Here is a 14,294-nt window from a genome sequence, read left to right as displayed (position 1 = left end):
AACACTGGAAATGACCAGTTTATTTCTTGTACCTAATTTTTATATTTGGTTTGATTTCCTTGCCAGAAACATACACACATTTTATAGATAAGGTAGAGATTCCTATAATGTTTAAGTGGGTCAACTATCTCAATAATAGTAGAGAATTTGTGTTATCAGCAGCAGATGGAACTAAGGTCAGGATTTTTCCCTTTCATTATAGTGTTATTATAGTAGATTTTACATTATTGCAGTGATGTTTAAAATATCCTTAGGAATGTGAACCCATATATTTCTAGGTTATTTATTAACTCACATATTCCAGACAGCTTCTAAATCTATTAAAGACACCAAAATCAGTCTAACTTATCCACATGATTTAAAGGAAATAGACTACTTAGACTATTTAAAAAGCCAGTTTAGTGATGATAACAGGTAAAAACTAAATGGCACCAATTTCTTGTTTCCTTTTTCTTTTCTGCCTAGCCTTGGAATGTACTGCTTTTCCAGTCCCAATCTCCTTTGCAGGATGGGTGTGACTGGCTGCTAACCTGGTATTAAATGACTCCTCCAGGACCATGGCTACTCCGTGTGTTGTCCACAAAGCTGTCTCTGGGAAAGGGTGCTGGAGAGGTAAAGTGACATGCTAGTGTTTGTAGCTGTACTTCAATTTCACGAGACTCACTCTTATCAGTCCTTTATTAGAAACAGGCACCTTTCTTTTTAAAAAAATGATTTTATTTGTATATGGTAGTTGTACAGGAGGTATTATCATGACATTTCCATATACACATACATTGTACCCCAATTTGGTTCATCTCCTTTGTTAATCTCTCTCTTCTCCCACTCCTCTTCTTGAAATGACTTCAGAAGGTTTCAATGTCCCATATTCATACACGTATAGAAAGTATCTCAACCATATTCACAGTCCTTTACCCTGTTCACATACCCTCTTGCTATTACTCTCCCCTTAACATGACCTGTATTACATTCCAGTCCTTCATTGTTTTAGTGTCTATTCATTGTTCAGTGAGGTTTTCCCTTGGTGTTTTGCCTGTAAGTATATTTTACTTTAGTTTGTCAGACCACCTCTATTACTTTTCCTTATTTTTCTCCCTACCCTATAATGCTCAACAGTTTTCAGTGAATTTCATTATGTCTTGACAGTGAGACACAATGTGATATATTCCAGTATCATTCTTCTCTTTTCCTCCTTACTTACTCTCCTCTAATAGTCCTACTTTTGGAAACTTCTGTGTGTGTATATCTATATACATACATATGGTAGTACTTGTATTTGGATCTGTCTTCCACATATGAGAAAACATTTGACCTTTTTCTTTCTGAGCCTGGTTTACTTTGGTTAACATGATATTTTCCAGTTCCATCCATTTACTTGTGAATAACAAAATTTCATTCTTCTTTATGGCTGAATAATATTCCACAGTATATATGTACCACATTTTCTTAATCCATTCATCAGTTGTGGGGCATCTGGGCTATTTCCATAGCTTAGCTATTGTGAATAATGCTGCAATAAACATGGGTGTACAGGTGCCTTTATTGTCTATATTCCTTCAGATAAATGCCTAGGAATAGTATTGCTGGATATTATGGTAGTTCTATTTTTAGTTTTTTGAGGAGTCTCTGTACTACTTTCCATAGTGATTGTACTAATTTACATGTTTATTATGTAAATGGGTTCCTTCTTCCTCCCTACTCCCTGCATCCTCGAAGCAGGCACTTTTCTTACTCTGACAAGTTTGCTACTAAGAAACAAGGACCTTTGTATAATGAAGATTTATTTATAGACCCAAATACCAAAATTCTTTATATTTCTTAAGATGGAAACATTTAATATGTAGAAAATAAAATACTGTCAATGGGCATAAATGTCCTGACCACTACACAATGTTCTGTTATGCTCTGTGTAATACATTCCAAACTAAAATACAACTTTTGCTTATCTTTTTCATGAGAAAAAACAAGCATAAGTAATATTCTTTTAGGAGTTTTCATTAAAGTTGTGGTACATGTTCCCTTCATCTCTCCAGATGAGTCAATCTCATAGAAACCAAGAACTTCAGTTTGCTATATTACAGATAATTGCTGGTAGCTATCCTTAATAATTTTATACTGTTTGGTTTTCTAATACATTCAGACAAAGTTTGTAACGTTTTCTGTGTTGTAGGTTTATAGTCACAATGTAAGTTCTATACTTCTAATAAATCAAGGTTTCTATTATTAGGGCTGGCGGAGTGCAAGTGCTGGAGTACTTGCCTAGCAAGTGTCAGGTTCTGAGTTCAGACCCCAGTACCACCAACACACACACACACACACACACACACACACTTTTCCTCTTACAAGTGCTTTAAGTGAGGTGGGATTGCAGGGGGGAGATGGTGGGGGTGTTCTAACCAATATACAATGTAAGCGTATTTGAAATTGTCACAATGAATCCCTCCTGTACAATGAATATATCCTAATAAAAATGAAAAAAATCAAGGGTTCTATTATTGTTTTCACCTATTTATAATATAATATTAACATAAAACTAAAATTTTCACAGTCATTTACTGGGTAAAGACATCATATGACTTATCACTGTAGTTCAGTGATAGAGCATTTGCCCAGCTTGTGTGTGACCCTAGATTTGGTTCCCACCACTGAAAGAAAAAAAAAGTTATCACATGACTTAATTTAAAATAGTTATTCTTAGGTAAAGCCATGTGACAGTACCAATACTTGACCATTTTTGACCTACAAAAACAGCAATTTCATTTTGTTTCACCTAATTCTACTCTAAGAATAAGTTACACAAAACATGTAATAATAAAAGGGGGTAGAGAAATCAACTGCAGTTATCTAGAATTAAATTTTGACTGATACATAAAATATTTTCCCACTTTCACAATTATAGAACTGTGTTGTTTTCATATCTGCGTATTAAAACCTCTAAGGATAGGCAGGCCTGTCAGATGAAAATGACACAAACTGAGAGAGTCCACGGTGACCACTTTTTCGTTTTGTTTTGGGAAAAGATATATTTAAAAAAAAGGAAAATGATAAGAGAACACTGTCAAACGTTGATATTGCAAGGAAAACATTTAAAACACAGAGCTTTGTTGGTTTAAAATTATTTGCAAATACTGAAAAACATTAGAAAAAAAGCAAGATACCTAAAAATAAAAAAACTATTAAAAATTCCATTAAAAAAAGACAAAATCTTCCACTCCAACCCCCTAACCTCTTTCCTCTGACGTAACCTATCTTACATAGCTAATCTGTGTAAGGTTAGGTATGTATTACTTATATTTTTATAAAATATAAATATTTACATTTTTATAAAAATGAGATTGAATTGGTTTGTAACCCAGGACCTTGCAAATGCTAGCACTCTACCATTTGAGCCATGTCCCAACCCTTTCATTGGTATTTTGTTTTGTTTTGGTTTTTTTGGCAGCACTGGAGTTGGAATTCAGGCCCTCACACTTGTTAGGCAGGTGCTTTACCTCTGGAGCCACACCTCCGGCCCTTATTGGTACTTTTGTTTTGGAGATTGGGTCTCCCTAATTTTGCCTGGAATGGTCTCCATCTCAGAAACCTTTTGCCTAGCAGTTGGGATTACAGACACGTATTGCCATGCCTAGCTGTATTATAGGTATGTATAAATAGAAAAAAATACATATACACAGGGCTCAGCAATACCCGTGGTTTCATGCTGAGGAAGGAGGATCACAAGTTTGGGGACAGTCTGGGCTACTTAGGAAAACCTTGGCTCAAAATAAAAATTTTAAAAAGCTCGGGATGCAACTTAGTGGCAGAGTGCTTGCTTACATGTGCGAGGCCCTGCGTTCAATCCCCAGCACTGAAAACAAACAACGACAGAATAAAGGGAGATTGGTGACTAGAGAAATGTTTCATCAGGTTGTGGTAGATCTAGATAAAGGAGACTTCTCTAACAGTACATCTTTGTCTGTTACATATAGGGTTTCTCTTTCCTTTAAATAAATTCTAGATATTTTCAGTTGCGTACTTTAAAAAAAAAACACTGAAACTATTAATTCAGACTTTAGTGTTTGTAACAACAATGAAACAGAAGAAAGTCCATGTGGTTCTGCATGGGAACTGTGTTACATTGAAATTACAGCTCCAAAAGAAAAGTTGGCTTGACTCAGGTCACTCACAGATGTTTAAGGGTGTCTTAATCACCTCCCTTGTGAAAATATTTATTAAAATCCTGTTCATTCCTATCTCTAGCCCTTGGAAAATTCCCTGGAGGCTCCTACTCCCTATCCTGAAAGATATTGTCAATTCCTGAGTACCAGCTTCTAAGCCCTGTGCCGTGTACTCCCAGAATCATGCAGTGCCCTGAGCAGTGCAAATTTCTTGAGGTCTTTCTTTCCTACTCCTCAGGGAGGAAGCAAGAAGCTTAAGTAGGAAATACCTGAGAAGAACCATGTGGAACCACTTGAGGGAAAAGGAAGGAAACTGTACATTCCCCATGTTAATAATTTTAATCTGGTCACAAAGAGTTAAGAGTTAGGGTTTGTCTCACCAGCAGTTTTGACCGTTTGTTGTCTTTTAGATGGTTCTACAGTGCTTCAGTAGCTTAAGAGAGAATATGAGCTGTGCTGTGTACCTCACATTTATGTGCCACACTGATCATGTACCCTTTGCAGGTAAAGCTGAGAAGATCAAATCCTATTTTAAGATCATTATTGTTTTGAAAGACTTCCTTACAATTTTACATTATTAATTTTTTTATATTAAAGTAAATTTGAAAATAAGAAAAACAAAACAAACAAAAAAAACCTCCATTTATAATTCAATGCTCAAAGACATGGAAGAGTTCTCTTTTTCTTTTAATCTTCCTCTCCTGCCCCCTCTTCCTTGCTTTAGTCTCAATATACTTCTCAGTATAGTTGGAATAATAAGTAATTTCTTTGTATTTAACTTCCTGTTAAAACCTAACATTTCCCACTAATTCTGTGTTTCTTGAAATAATATAGTACATTTATTTAATAATTTTCCTTCAATTAGACATTAAGCATGAATATCATTTCCAGTCTTTTGCTTTCATACGGTCAAATACCGCCTAACCCTCAATTACCAATGTAATCTGGTTCTAAGGCAAAGCTGAATCTATTGCTTACCGCAGTAAAGGAGGTCACTGCCATGATGGAATTGAGCTTCTCAGAAAAATGAGGGCAAGTTGAAATATGTATAAGTCTTCTGTTTTGCTGATAAGGGAAAATACTTTTGTAGTTACCTACTGCTTTGTAACAAACTAGTCAGGGACTTAAAACAATAATTTATTATTTCTCACTATTCTCCAATGACTGGAAGGTTTTATTCCTTATCATTTGTGAGGACACTTTCTAATTTTTTATTGGCCACATTTATTTCTTCACTTAAAAATTTCTGCCTGATATTATTTTGCTCATTTGCAATTTTTTCATTGATTTATATGAATTTCCTGTAAAGTAAAGAAGGAGTCACACTTTGGGGGTCATTTTACTGTTTCTCTCTCTTTTGTTTTTTTTGGCAGTACTGGCACTTCAGTTCAGGGCCTCAAGCCTGCAAGCCAGGTGCTCTTACTTCTTGAGCCATGCCCCAGTCAGTTTGTCATTTTCTTTTAGCTCTGTTAACTTTTCAGGTACCTTTGTAACATTTTTATATTGTCAATATTATATTGCATGTGTTTTTAATAAGTTTCAGTAGATTTCTGACAAATACTTACTTTTCTTCTTTGATTTTGATTTAATCTGCTGGGATTTTATTTGGGGCTATAAAATGGAATAAATATTGAACTTTACTTGTTTCAAAATTCATACTTTTCCATTGTTTAATATTTTTTCTTTCTCACTAATTTGGGATTCCTCCTTTTCCATATGTTAAATCCTATTACTAGGTCTATTTCTGTACTCTGTATCTTATTCCATTAATGGACTTGTTTGCCAATGGCACTGCCATACTTTTAAGATCACTAATACTCTGTACCATATTTGGTTTATTGCTGGAGTTATTTCCTCCTGATTGCTTACCTAAGTATACCATATAATTTTCATTATCTTATTTTTTCAAGTTTTCAAATAAAAGTTATTGGGAGACTGACTAGAATTACTAAATCTCTTGGGAATATGGAGAACCTGAGATTTTGAATTCATAAAAATTATTTTTAAGAAGCTAGAATTTTTTAAGCTTTCTAAAAAATCGCTAGACTTTAAAAATATTTTCCCTTTTTATTCCTCAAATAGCAACAATACTGTGCAACAATACTGCCAGCCAGAATGCTGTTTTCAACTTCTGCTGAGCATTTTCTCTAGTGCTCAATCTGCAAGCTCTTCTTCTTACTGCATTTGTCACAGCATGATATATACACTGAAGCGTGTTTGGTTACATACCATGTCTATGCTGAGTTATTTCATGTGCATTACATGCACACTGAAGTTAATTGCATTTACATTGATTTTTTTTATGACCTGGATAAGTGTGTGTGTGTGTGTGTGTGTGTGTGTGTGTGTGTGTGTGTGTGGTGGTAGTTAGAGATTAAACTCAGGGCCTCAAGCTTTCTAGGCAAGCACTACACCACTTGAACCATATTCCTAACCCCTTTTGCTTTCTTAGTTTTTCACACAGGGGCTCAGACTGCCATCCTCCTACCTCCACCTCACATATATCTGGGATTACAGGCATGCAACACCACATCCTGCTTGTTTTTTGAGACAGAGTCCTGCCAAATTTTCCCCCCGACTGGCCTGAAACCTGCATCCTCCTTTTATACTCAAGATTTTTTCTTTCTGTGGTTCCTATTACCTCTGCTTTGTTTTAAAGTTCACTGAATTTTTTCTTCTGTAATATTTAGTCTGCTGTTAAAGCTATTAAATAAAATTTCCATTTCAGATATTGTATTTTTCAGTTTCAATTCCTCCACTGATATTTCTGCATTAATATTTCCTATTCATTCATTAGGACTTTCTTTTCCTTTAAACATATAAATACATTTTAAGAAGGATCATCTAAATTTAAAACAACTTAAATGTTGAAAAGATAAATGTGAAAATGAAGAAGACTAAGGTTTTGCACATATTGAAATATATGTTCATGCTGTGAAATGTAAAGAAGAAAGTGTATCAGTAAGGCTAAAAGAATCTTTGGAGGCAGAAGAGCAGAATTAAGGAAGAAAGTGCTAATATTAGTTTAAGAACAAATGGTAAGGGTTGAAATAATTTATCAGTCAGTGTTTGGCATGAAATGGCATATTCAAAGTGTGTAATTTTTAGGAAAGTTTAAAAAAAAGAAACTACAGAACTGTGTGTAGGTATGAGGAAATTACAGAGAATAGAACAGTAATCTAGTTCTGATAATAATGGACTATTCCATTCCTGGCGAGTGCTTGCGTGCTGGGGGTGAGATGGGGAGCAAATGAGCTGGTACTGAAACATGGACACACAGCAGCTAAATGGAGACCCCTGACAGATGCTGTGACCCACAGCAAACAAAAAGCAGCCCCTTTGGGAGTAACTCTGAATGGTAGAAGACATGAAAATAAATACCCAGATCTCACCGAACTTTTCCCTTCAGATACTGCTTAACACAGAAAGGGAGAAGAATGGATGGGAGAGGGCAAATAAAAGATATCCAACACTGAGAGGTACCAATACAGGACTGCAGGGGAAGAGCCTAAGAGAGAGCACATGAACCTCTCATCTGCCCACTTACTTTTATACAGGTTTAGATTTAGCTCTAGGGAGAGGGGAGTTGCCTAATAGCTTCTTTTGCAGCCAGTGTATATTTATAACCAAAACCATCTTGTAATTAATATGAAGTCTGTTTACTTTTAAATTTATTTTTGTAATTTTAATTTTACTCTTTTGGTGATATGTTGAATATCTCTATAGTTAAAAATTTTAAATAAAAACAGTATCTCTTCTACTCTTATGCCCGAGTCCCTGAGTTTCCTCCTCAGAGGCCATCACCATTACAAGTTTCTTGTGTACCAAAAACTCATTTTTCAACTTTAAGTAGCACACTATACATAGCTTTCTCTGTCTTACTTTCCCACTTAACAATATGTATTTTGGAGGTTACAGAACTTTTCCTTCCTTCCTTCCTTCCTCCCCCCTCCCTTCCTTCCTTCCTTTCTTCCTTCTTTCCTTCCTGTTTCGTATCTCCTTCCGCCCTCCCTCTCTTCCCTCTTTCCCTCCACTCAGTAATTTATTCATTTAGCAGCTTTATTCAAGTTATTCTACTAGGTGTTCTGGTGGATCCCACCCTTTTTTTTTTTTTTTTGCTGCATAACATTACATTATATGAATGTACTGTAATGTATTAACTGTTCCTTATTTGTGGACATTTAGGTTATTTTTAAGCTCTTGATATTGCCGAAGATGCCTCTGTGTTTATCTTGAATATACATCATTTTGCAAATAAGTGAGTACATCTAGAGGATAAATTCCACCAGCAATAAATGGATGAAATTGGAGAACATCATTCTGAGTGAGGTTAGCCTGGCCCAAAAGACCAAAAATCGTATGTTCTCTCTCATATGTGGACATTAGATCAAGGGCAAACACAACAAGAGGATTGGACTTTGAGCACACGATAAAAGGGAGAGCAGACAAGGGAGGTGTGAGGATAGGTAAGATACCTAAAAAATTAGCTAGCATTTGTTGCCCTTAACGCAGAGAAACTAAAGCAGATACCTTAAAAGCAACTGAGGCCAATAGGAAAAGGGGACCAGGAACTAGAGAAAAGGTTAGATAAAAAAGAATTAACCTAGAGGGCAACACACACGTACAGGAAATTAATGTGAGTCAACTGCCTGTATAGCTATCCTTATCTCAACCAGGAACACTTGTTCCTTCCTGTTATTACCTATACTCTCTCTTCAACAAAATTAGAGATAAGGGCAAAATAGTTTCTGCTGGGTATTGAGGGGGTGGGGGGAGAGGGAGGGGGTGGGGGCAGGGGGGAGAAATGACCCAAGCCTTGTATGCACATATGAATAATAAAACAATTAAAATTCCACCAGCAAAATTTCTGTGTCTGAGCTAGGAATGTTTTTAATTGATAGGATTGTTAAGTTGCCTTCCATGAAGGTTGTACCAAGTTATATCCCCAGAAGTGATGCATCATGCTGCCAAATAAATTTACCTATTTTTATGTTTGTCAATTTGATGGGTGAAAAATTAACTCAGTTGTTTTGCTTTTATCTTGTCATGGGTGAGGTAGAATACATTTTCAGTAATATTGTAACTATTTGTGTTTACTCTTTATTGAATTGCTTCGTCATGTAATTTGTCTTTAAGGTTTTTTGAACATTTTATTTATATAAGGTAGATATGTTAGTTATTTTCAATGCTGTTATTTACAAAATGAACTCCCCAATATGCTTTTGTTTATGGTAGCTTTGATGTATGAATATTTTAGATTTTTTAAGTGGTTAAATTTATAAATCTTTTATTATCTGGTTTCCTAGGTTTGTGTCATATTTAGGAAAACTTTCTGAAATACTCATTTATCTTTGCATTTCTGGAATAAACAACATTTGATTGTTACATGCTGTTTCCTCTCTTCTCTTTTGAATGGTGCCTCACTATGTCACCTAGGCTGAGTTCACGTGTGGTGTTCCTCACCTATGTTGTTCCTTTAATGCACTGTTGGGTTTTCTTTTCCTATAGTATGTTTAGCATCTTTGAATTGCTATTTGTAACTAAAATTGTCCTGTCATTTTCTTTTCTTGTGTGATTTTTAAGTTTTAGTGTCAATGTCATTTTTGTCCCATAAAAAAATTCATTAAATTTACCTTCTTCTCTATGGTCTAGTAATAATATTAGAATAATATTGGGTAAATTTTTTTTTTGTGAATTTACCAGGGCTTTTATTTTGAGAGTGTTCTTTGACGATTTGCTTTTTCTTCTATGATAATTGGTTTGTTTGGGTTTTCTTGGCTATGTTTTCTTGGTTGTACAGGGGCTTGAATTCAGTACTTCATACTTGCTAGAGAGGTATTTGACCACTTGAGCCACTCCTACAGTCCTTTTCATGTTGACTGTTTTTGAGATAGGGTTTCTCTTTATATGTCCAGGGCAGCCAGTACTGTAATCCTACTTGTGCTTCCCATGTAGCAGAATAACAGGCATGCACCACCATGTCCAGCTTTTATTGGTTGAGATGAGGTACTCATCTTTTTGGCTGGACTGGCCTAATACCATGATCCTCCTAACCTCTACCTCCTGAGTAGCTAGGAGTATGAGCCACTATGTCTCATATTTAAACAGATATTTTTAAAAAATATCTGTTTTTTAAAAATGTATTTTATAAGAACAAGTTACTTGACTATGTCTTCACATTTGTGGCAAAATGTTTGAGCATACTTCTTTTATGCTCTATGGTAATGTTTTTGGTAAGGGCTCTTCATTTGCTGTATCTTTACCATTTAATTCCTCACCATTCCCTTTTGAAATACAGTATCTCATGAATGAATTCTGAATTGGTTCCTTTTTGATTTTTTTCATTGAGAAGCAAGTGAATTTTTCTAGGTTCAGGTTTTTCTGGAAGCTTATGCAGAAAAGACATCAGAGCCATATTCCAAGTTTGAGAACACAGTCCTTGGAAGTCAAGTCTTTATTTTCCTCTCCTTCTCGCCCCTTTCCTTCCTTTAATTTTTACCTCTTATTGGTCTCACTGGCATAAGGGAAGACTGCTTCATACAATTCTGGTTTATCTGTGTTATTCATCAGTTAGCTATTCCTTCTTTGTTTTTTGGGACAATAGATGGGTTCCAGTCTGTGTAAGCTATGTCTTCTGTTTTTTGACAGTGAATTGAGTTTTATATTTTATTATGTGTCTATGGTGGTTAATTTTATTTGTTCACTTGAGAGGGTCATGGGCTACCCAGATATTTGTTTTTGGATGAGATTATCATTTAAATAGGTAGACTAAGGGAAGCAGATTGCTCTTCCTAATGTAATGTGCTCACTGTAACTAAGAGAATTCTCCCTGCCTGAATACCTTTCGACTTGAACTGAAATATCAGTTTTTCCTGAGTCTAAAGCCTAATCCTTGCTTGGGAACTACATCATCAGCTTTCCTGGTTCTCAGTCCTTTACCTTAGACTGGAGCTAAACTACCAGATCTCCTGGGTCACCAATTGGCCAATTCACCCTGTAGATCTTAGGACTTGCCTGCCTCTATAATCTTGTGAGTCAGTTTCTTATAATTAATCTCTTTGTGTGTGTACATGTGTGTGTGCAATATGTATAAGCAGAACCAATGGGAGATTAATATATATATGTAGAGAGAGAATATATGAAGAATTGCATACTAATACATAAATTTAATAATATATATGGATGTGTATAATACTATGTGCTTATATATGTGTCCCATTAGTTCTGTTGCTCTGGATATCCCTGACTAATACGGTGTCCTTTACCATAAGAAAAGCATATTTCAAATTATTTCTGAGATTTGTAATAACAGAGAGCTTCTTTGTATTTCCTCTTGACTTTATCTTTTCTGGGTTTGTCCTCTCCTCCAACTGTATCTTTAGCTGCCTCATGAAACATAAGAAGACTTCTCGTTTTTTGTGATGCTGGGGATCAAACATAGGACCTTTCACATGCTAGGCAAGTGTGCTACCACTGAGCTACATCCTCAGTTCACGAAAGATGAATTATGCATTTTTTATGTGAATTCTGAAAGAAGAGGCAATTAACTTAATTCTTTGTTCTTTAAACCAGAAGTTTAGATCCTGTTAAACTGAATGTGGTATTTTTCTGCTTATCCCCTTCTTAGGTTTATGCCAAATGAGAAATAAGATGGAGGCCAAAGGAGCAAAACAATTGCTGAAAATTACCGTGACAACCTTTAGCAGGGCTTGATGGCCATGCCTGTATTACAGAACTCAGGGGGCTGAAGCAGGAGGATCTCATGAGTGTATTTTCCTCTTATTTTTTGTAGCAGTACTGGAGGCTAAACTCAGGGTCTCTTGCTTGCTAAGCAAGAGTGCTACCACTCGAGGCACTCCGCCAGCCCTACCATGTTAGGTTTTTTTGAGATAGGATCTTGCTTTATGCTCAGGTGGCCTGGACTGTACTTTTATTTGTGCTTCCCGCATAGCTTGAATGAAAGGTATGTACTACCATGCCTAGCTGTTGGTTGAGCTGAGGGTCTCAACAAACATTTGTGAAGGCTGGCCTTGCACCAGGATCCTCCAGATTTATGCATTCCAGGTAGCTAGGATTACAGGCTTCAGCCACCATCCCCAGCCCTATTTTCCTCTTAATCAAAGAATCAAGATTGATAGCCTTTTACATCCTACAGAAACATAGTTATTCCACTGGTGAAAACCAGTATCTGCCTATCATGTAAAATAACCTTATGTAACAGTAGTACCCACATATTTAAAGGGATAAAAATTTTAACTATTCAGGATGAATATTAGGTGGGAAATTAATGTTTGAATTATTTAGTGTCTAAGCCAAGATTGTTTTGGTAGACAATAATGAACTTACTAAGGCAAGATTTAGCAAGGAGTGGAAGTTGGCTCTGAAGGTGCAAGGCTATCTTTCGAAACTCAAAGGCATCAGTGCAGTCATTCTCAGATCTTGAACCAAGTACTGGGAAACCAACAGGATGCCAGTTGTCCCTTAGAAGATTTTCGTGTCTCTTGGGCGACACAGGAACTCCTCCCATCTCTGCCTCTCTTCTATATGTCTGTTTTTCTCTGGAGGCAAGACTTCTTTATTTCTGTGCACACATGACTACCTTAGAGCACAATAATTTAAATCCTTGGCTCAAATGAACATCTCAGAGTGATAAATATGTCAAACTTTCAAATCTTGAGCTGAATGTAGTGGTAGGGACTGTAATTTCAGCACTTAGGAAGCTGAGGCAGGAGGATCATGAGTTTGAGGTCATGAGTTTTTTGAGACCCTCCATCAAAAAATTTTTTAAAATACAAATCTCTAGAAGAAGATATCTGATGGACGCATCCTGACACAGGTCAATTATGTGTGGCGATGGTGGGGCGGGTGTCATAGATGACAATGTAGTTGCCAATGGTTTATGGCAGAGGAAAGGGAACTTCTTAGAGAAAACCCTCAGAAAAAACTGACTTCTCCCTTTTCTGTGCCTTCCCTGAATCTACTAAGCATTTCTATCATGGCACCTGTTAACAGCCTGTATCATCTGGGTTTCCTCCTTCCCCTTCTTCACTCTTGCACTTGGAGGACAAGGGCAACTTGCTCCCTGCCCTACCTCCCAGCAGACATGAAGTCAGGTAATAGAAAAGTTAGTATTTCTTTAACGCTTACTGTGTACAGGTCATCAAGTTTTTTGTTTTGTTAGCTTATTTAATTTTCCCAACTCTATGTATGGAGTAATGTTAATGTTTTATATTTTAAAAAGATTAAATGAAAAATATCATTGACCATGAGTCTTTATAGTGAGATAACACTGACTGAAAGACTATAATTTTTTGTCCTATCAAATATCCCATAACAACACCATCTACAGTATTATTATTAATAATATTATTATTTTAGTCAAAGCTTACACCTTTTTGCCACTTGGTGTCAGAATTGCACTGCTTGACTACATTAGTACATTTGGGGTTTGTGAGTTTTAAGACTTGTTCTTTGTTTAAAGACTTTTTTGAACATAACTGTGTTCTTTGAGAAATTACTAAGGAGAGAACTTGCTCCCTTTGTTTTTCTGTTACTGTTTTAGGTTAAACTGAATTTGCTTCCAGATTGGAAGGGAAGGTTATTGCCATGAGGTGTACACAGAACCTGAAAGAATTTCTAGAGATTCAAAAACATCATTTCCAATCTTTACAGGAGACAAGAGTAAAACAGTTTTTATATAGAAACTAATTGACTATTTTCCCCTCCAAATGGAATCCAGAAGGATTTGTCTCTCAAGGTTTGTGATAACATGATCTCTGACTGATATATCAGAGAGCCAGGATAAATACTGGATTAGTGAGTCAAGTGTTTCAAGTATGAAAACTGTGCTAAATGCTTATTAGGAGAAGCAATTGATTAATTTATTCAACACTTACTGATTTGCTCTAATGTGTCAGGCCCTGGTTTGGGAATGGCAGGTATTGCATATTTCTCTTCCCTGCCCACCTGGGGTTCTGTCTCTGCCAACTTTCTCACACACTTTGAGTTTGACAAACACAGGGAAAAAATGATCTGGTCTGGAAAGAGACTCAGTCAAGACGTAATTCAGGGAGAAGAATCATCTTGGTGCTGGGAAAACTCAAGGTGTTCTTTAAAATACTTGTGGTAAAACATACA

General features: G+C 36.0%; 1 protein-coding gene across 2 annotated transcripts in view; it reads left to right on the top strand.

Moving 5' to 3' along the window:
- LOC109688742 (filamin-A-interacting protein 1) overlaps nucleotides 1-14,294 on the top strand; it is a 250,520-nt gene that overhangs the window by 6,067 nt on the left and 230,159 nt on the right. For both annotated transcript variants that reach the window (XM_074079426.1, XM_074079398.1), the window contains exon 2: nucleotides 466-612. In XM_074079426.1, coding sequence (XP_073935527.1) covers nucleotides 541-612 — 72 coding nt within the window. In that variant the 5' untranslated portion in view covers nucleotides 466-540. The remainder of the gene's footprint in view (nucleotides 1-465; nucleotides 613-14,294) is intronic.

Source organism: Castor canadensis, chromosome 1 (genome assembly GCF_047511655.1).
Source record: "Castor canadensis chromosome 1, mCasCan1.hap1v2, whole genome shotgun sequence".
Lineage (NCBI taxonomy): Eukaryota > Metazoa > Chordata > Mammalia > Rodentia > Castoridae > Castor > Castor canadensis.
The sequence above is the reverse complement of the archived record's forward strand: the minus strand, read 5'-3'. Positions and strand labels throughout refer to the sequence as shown.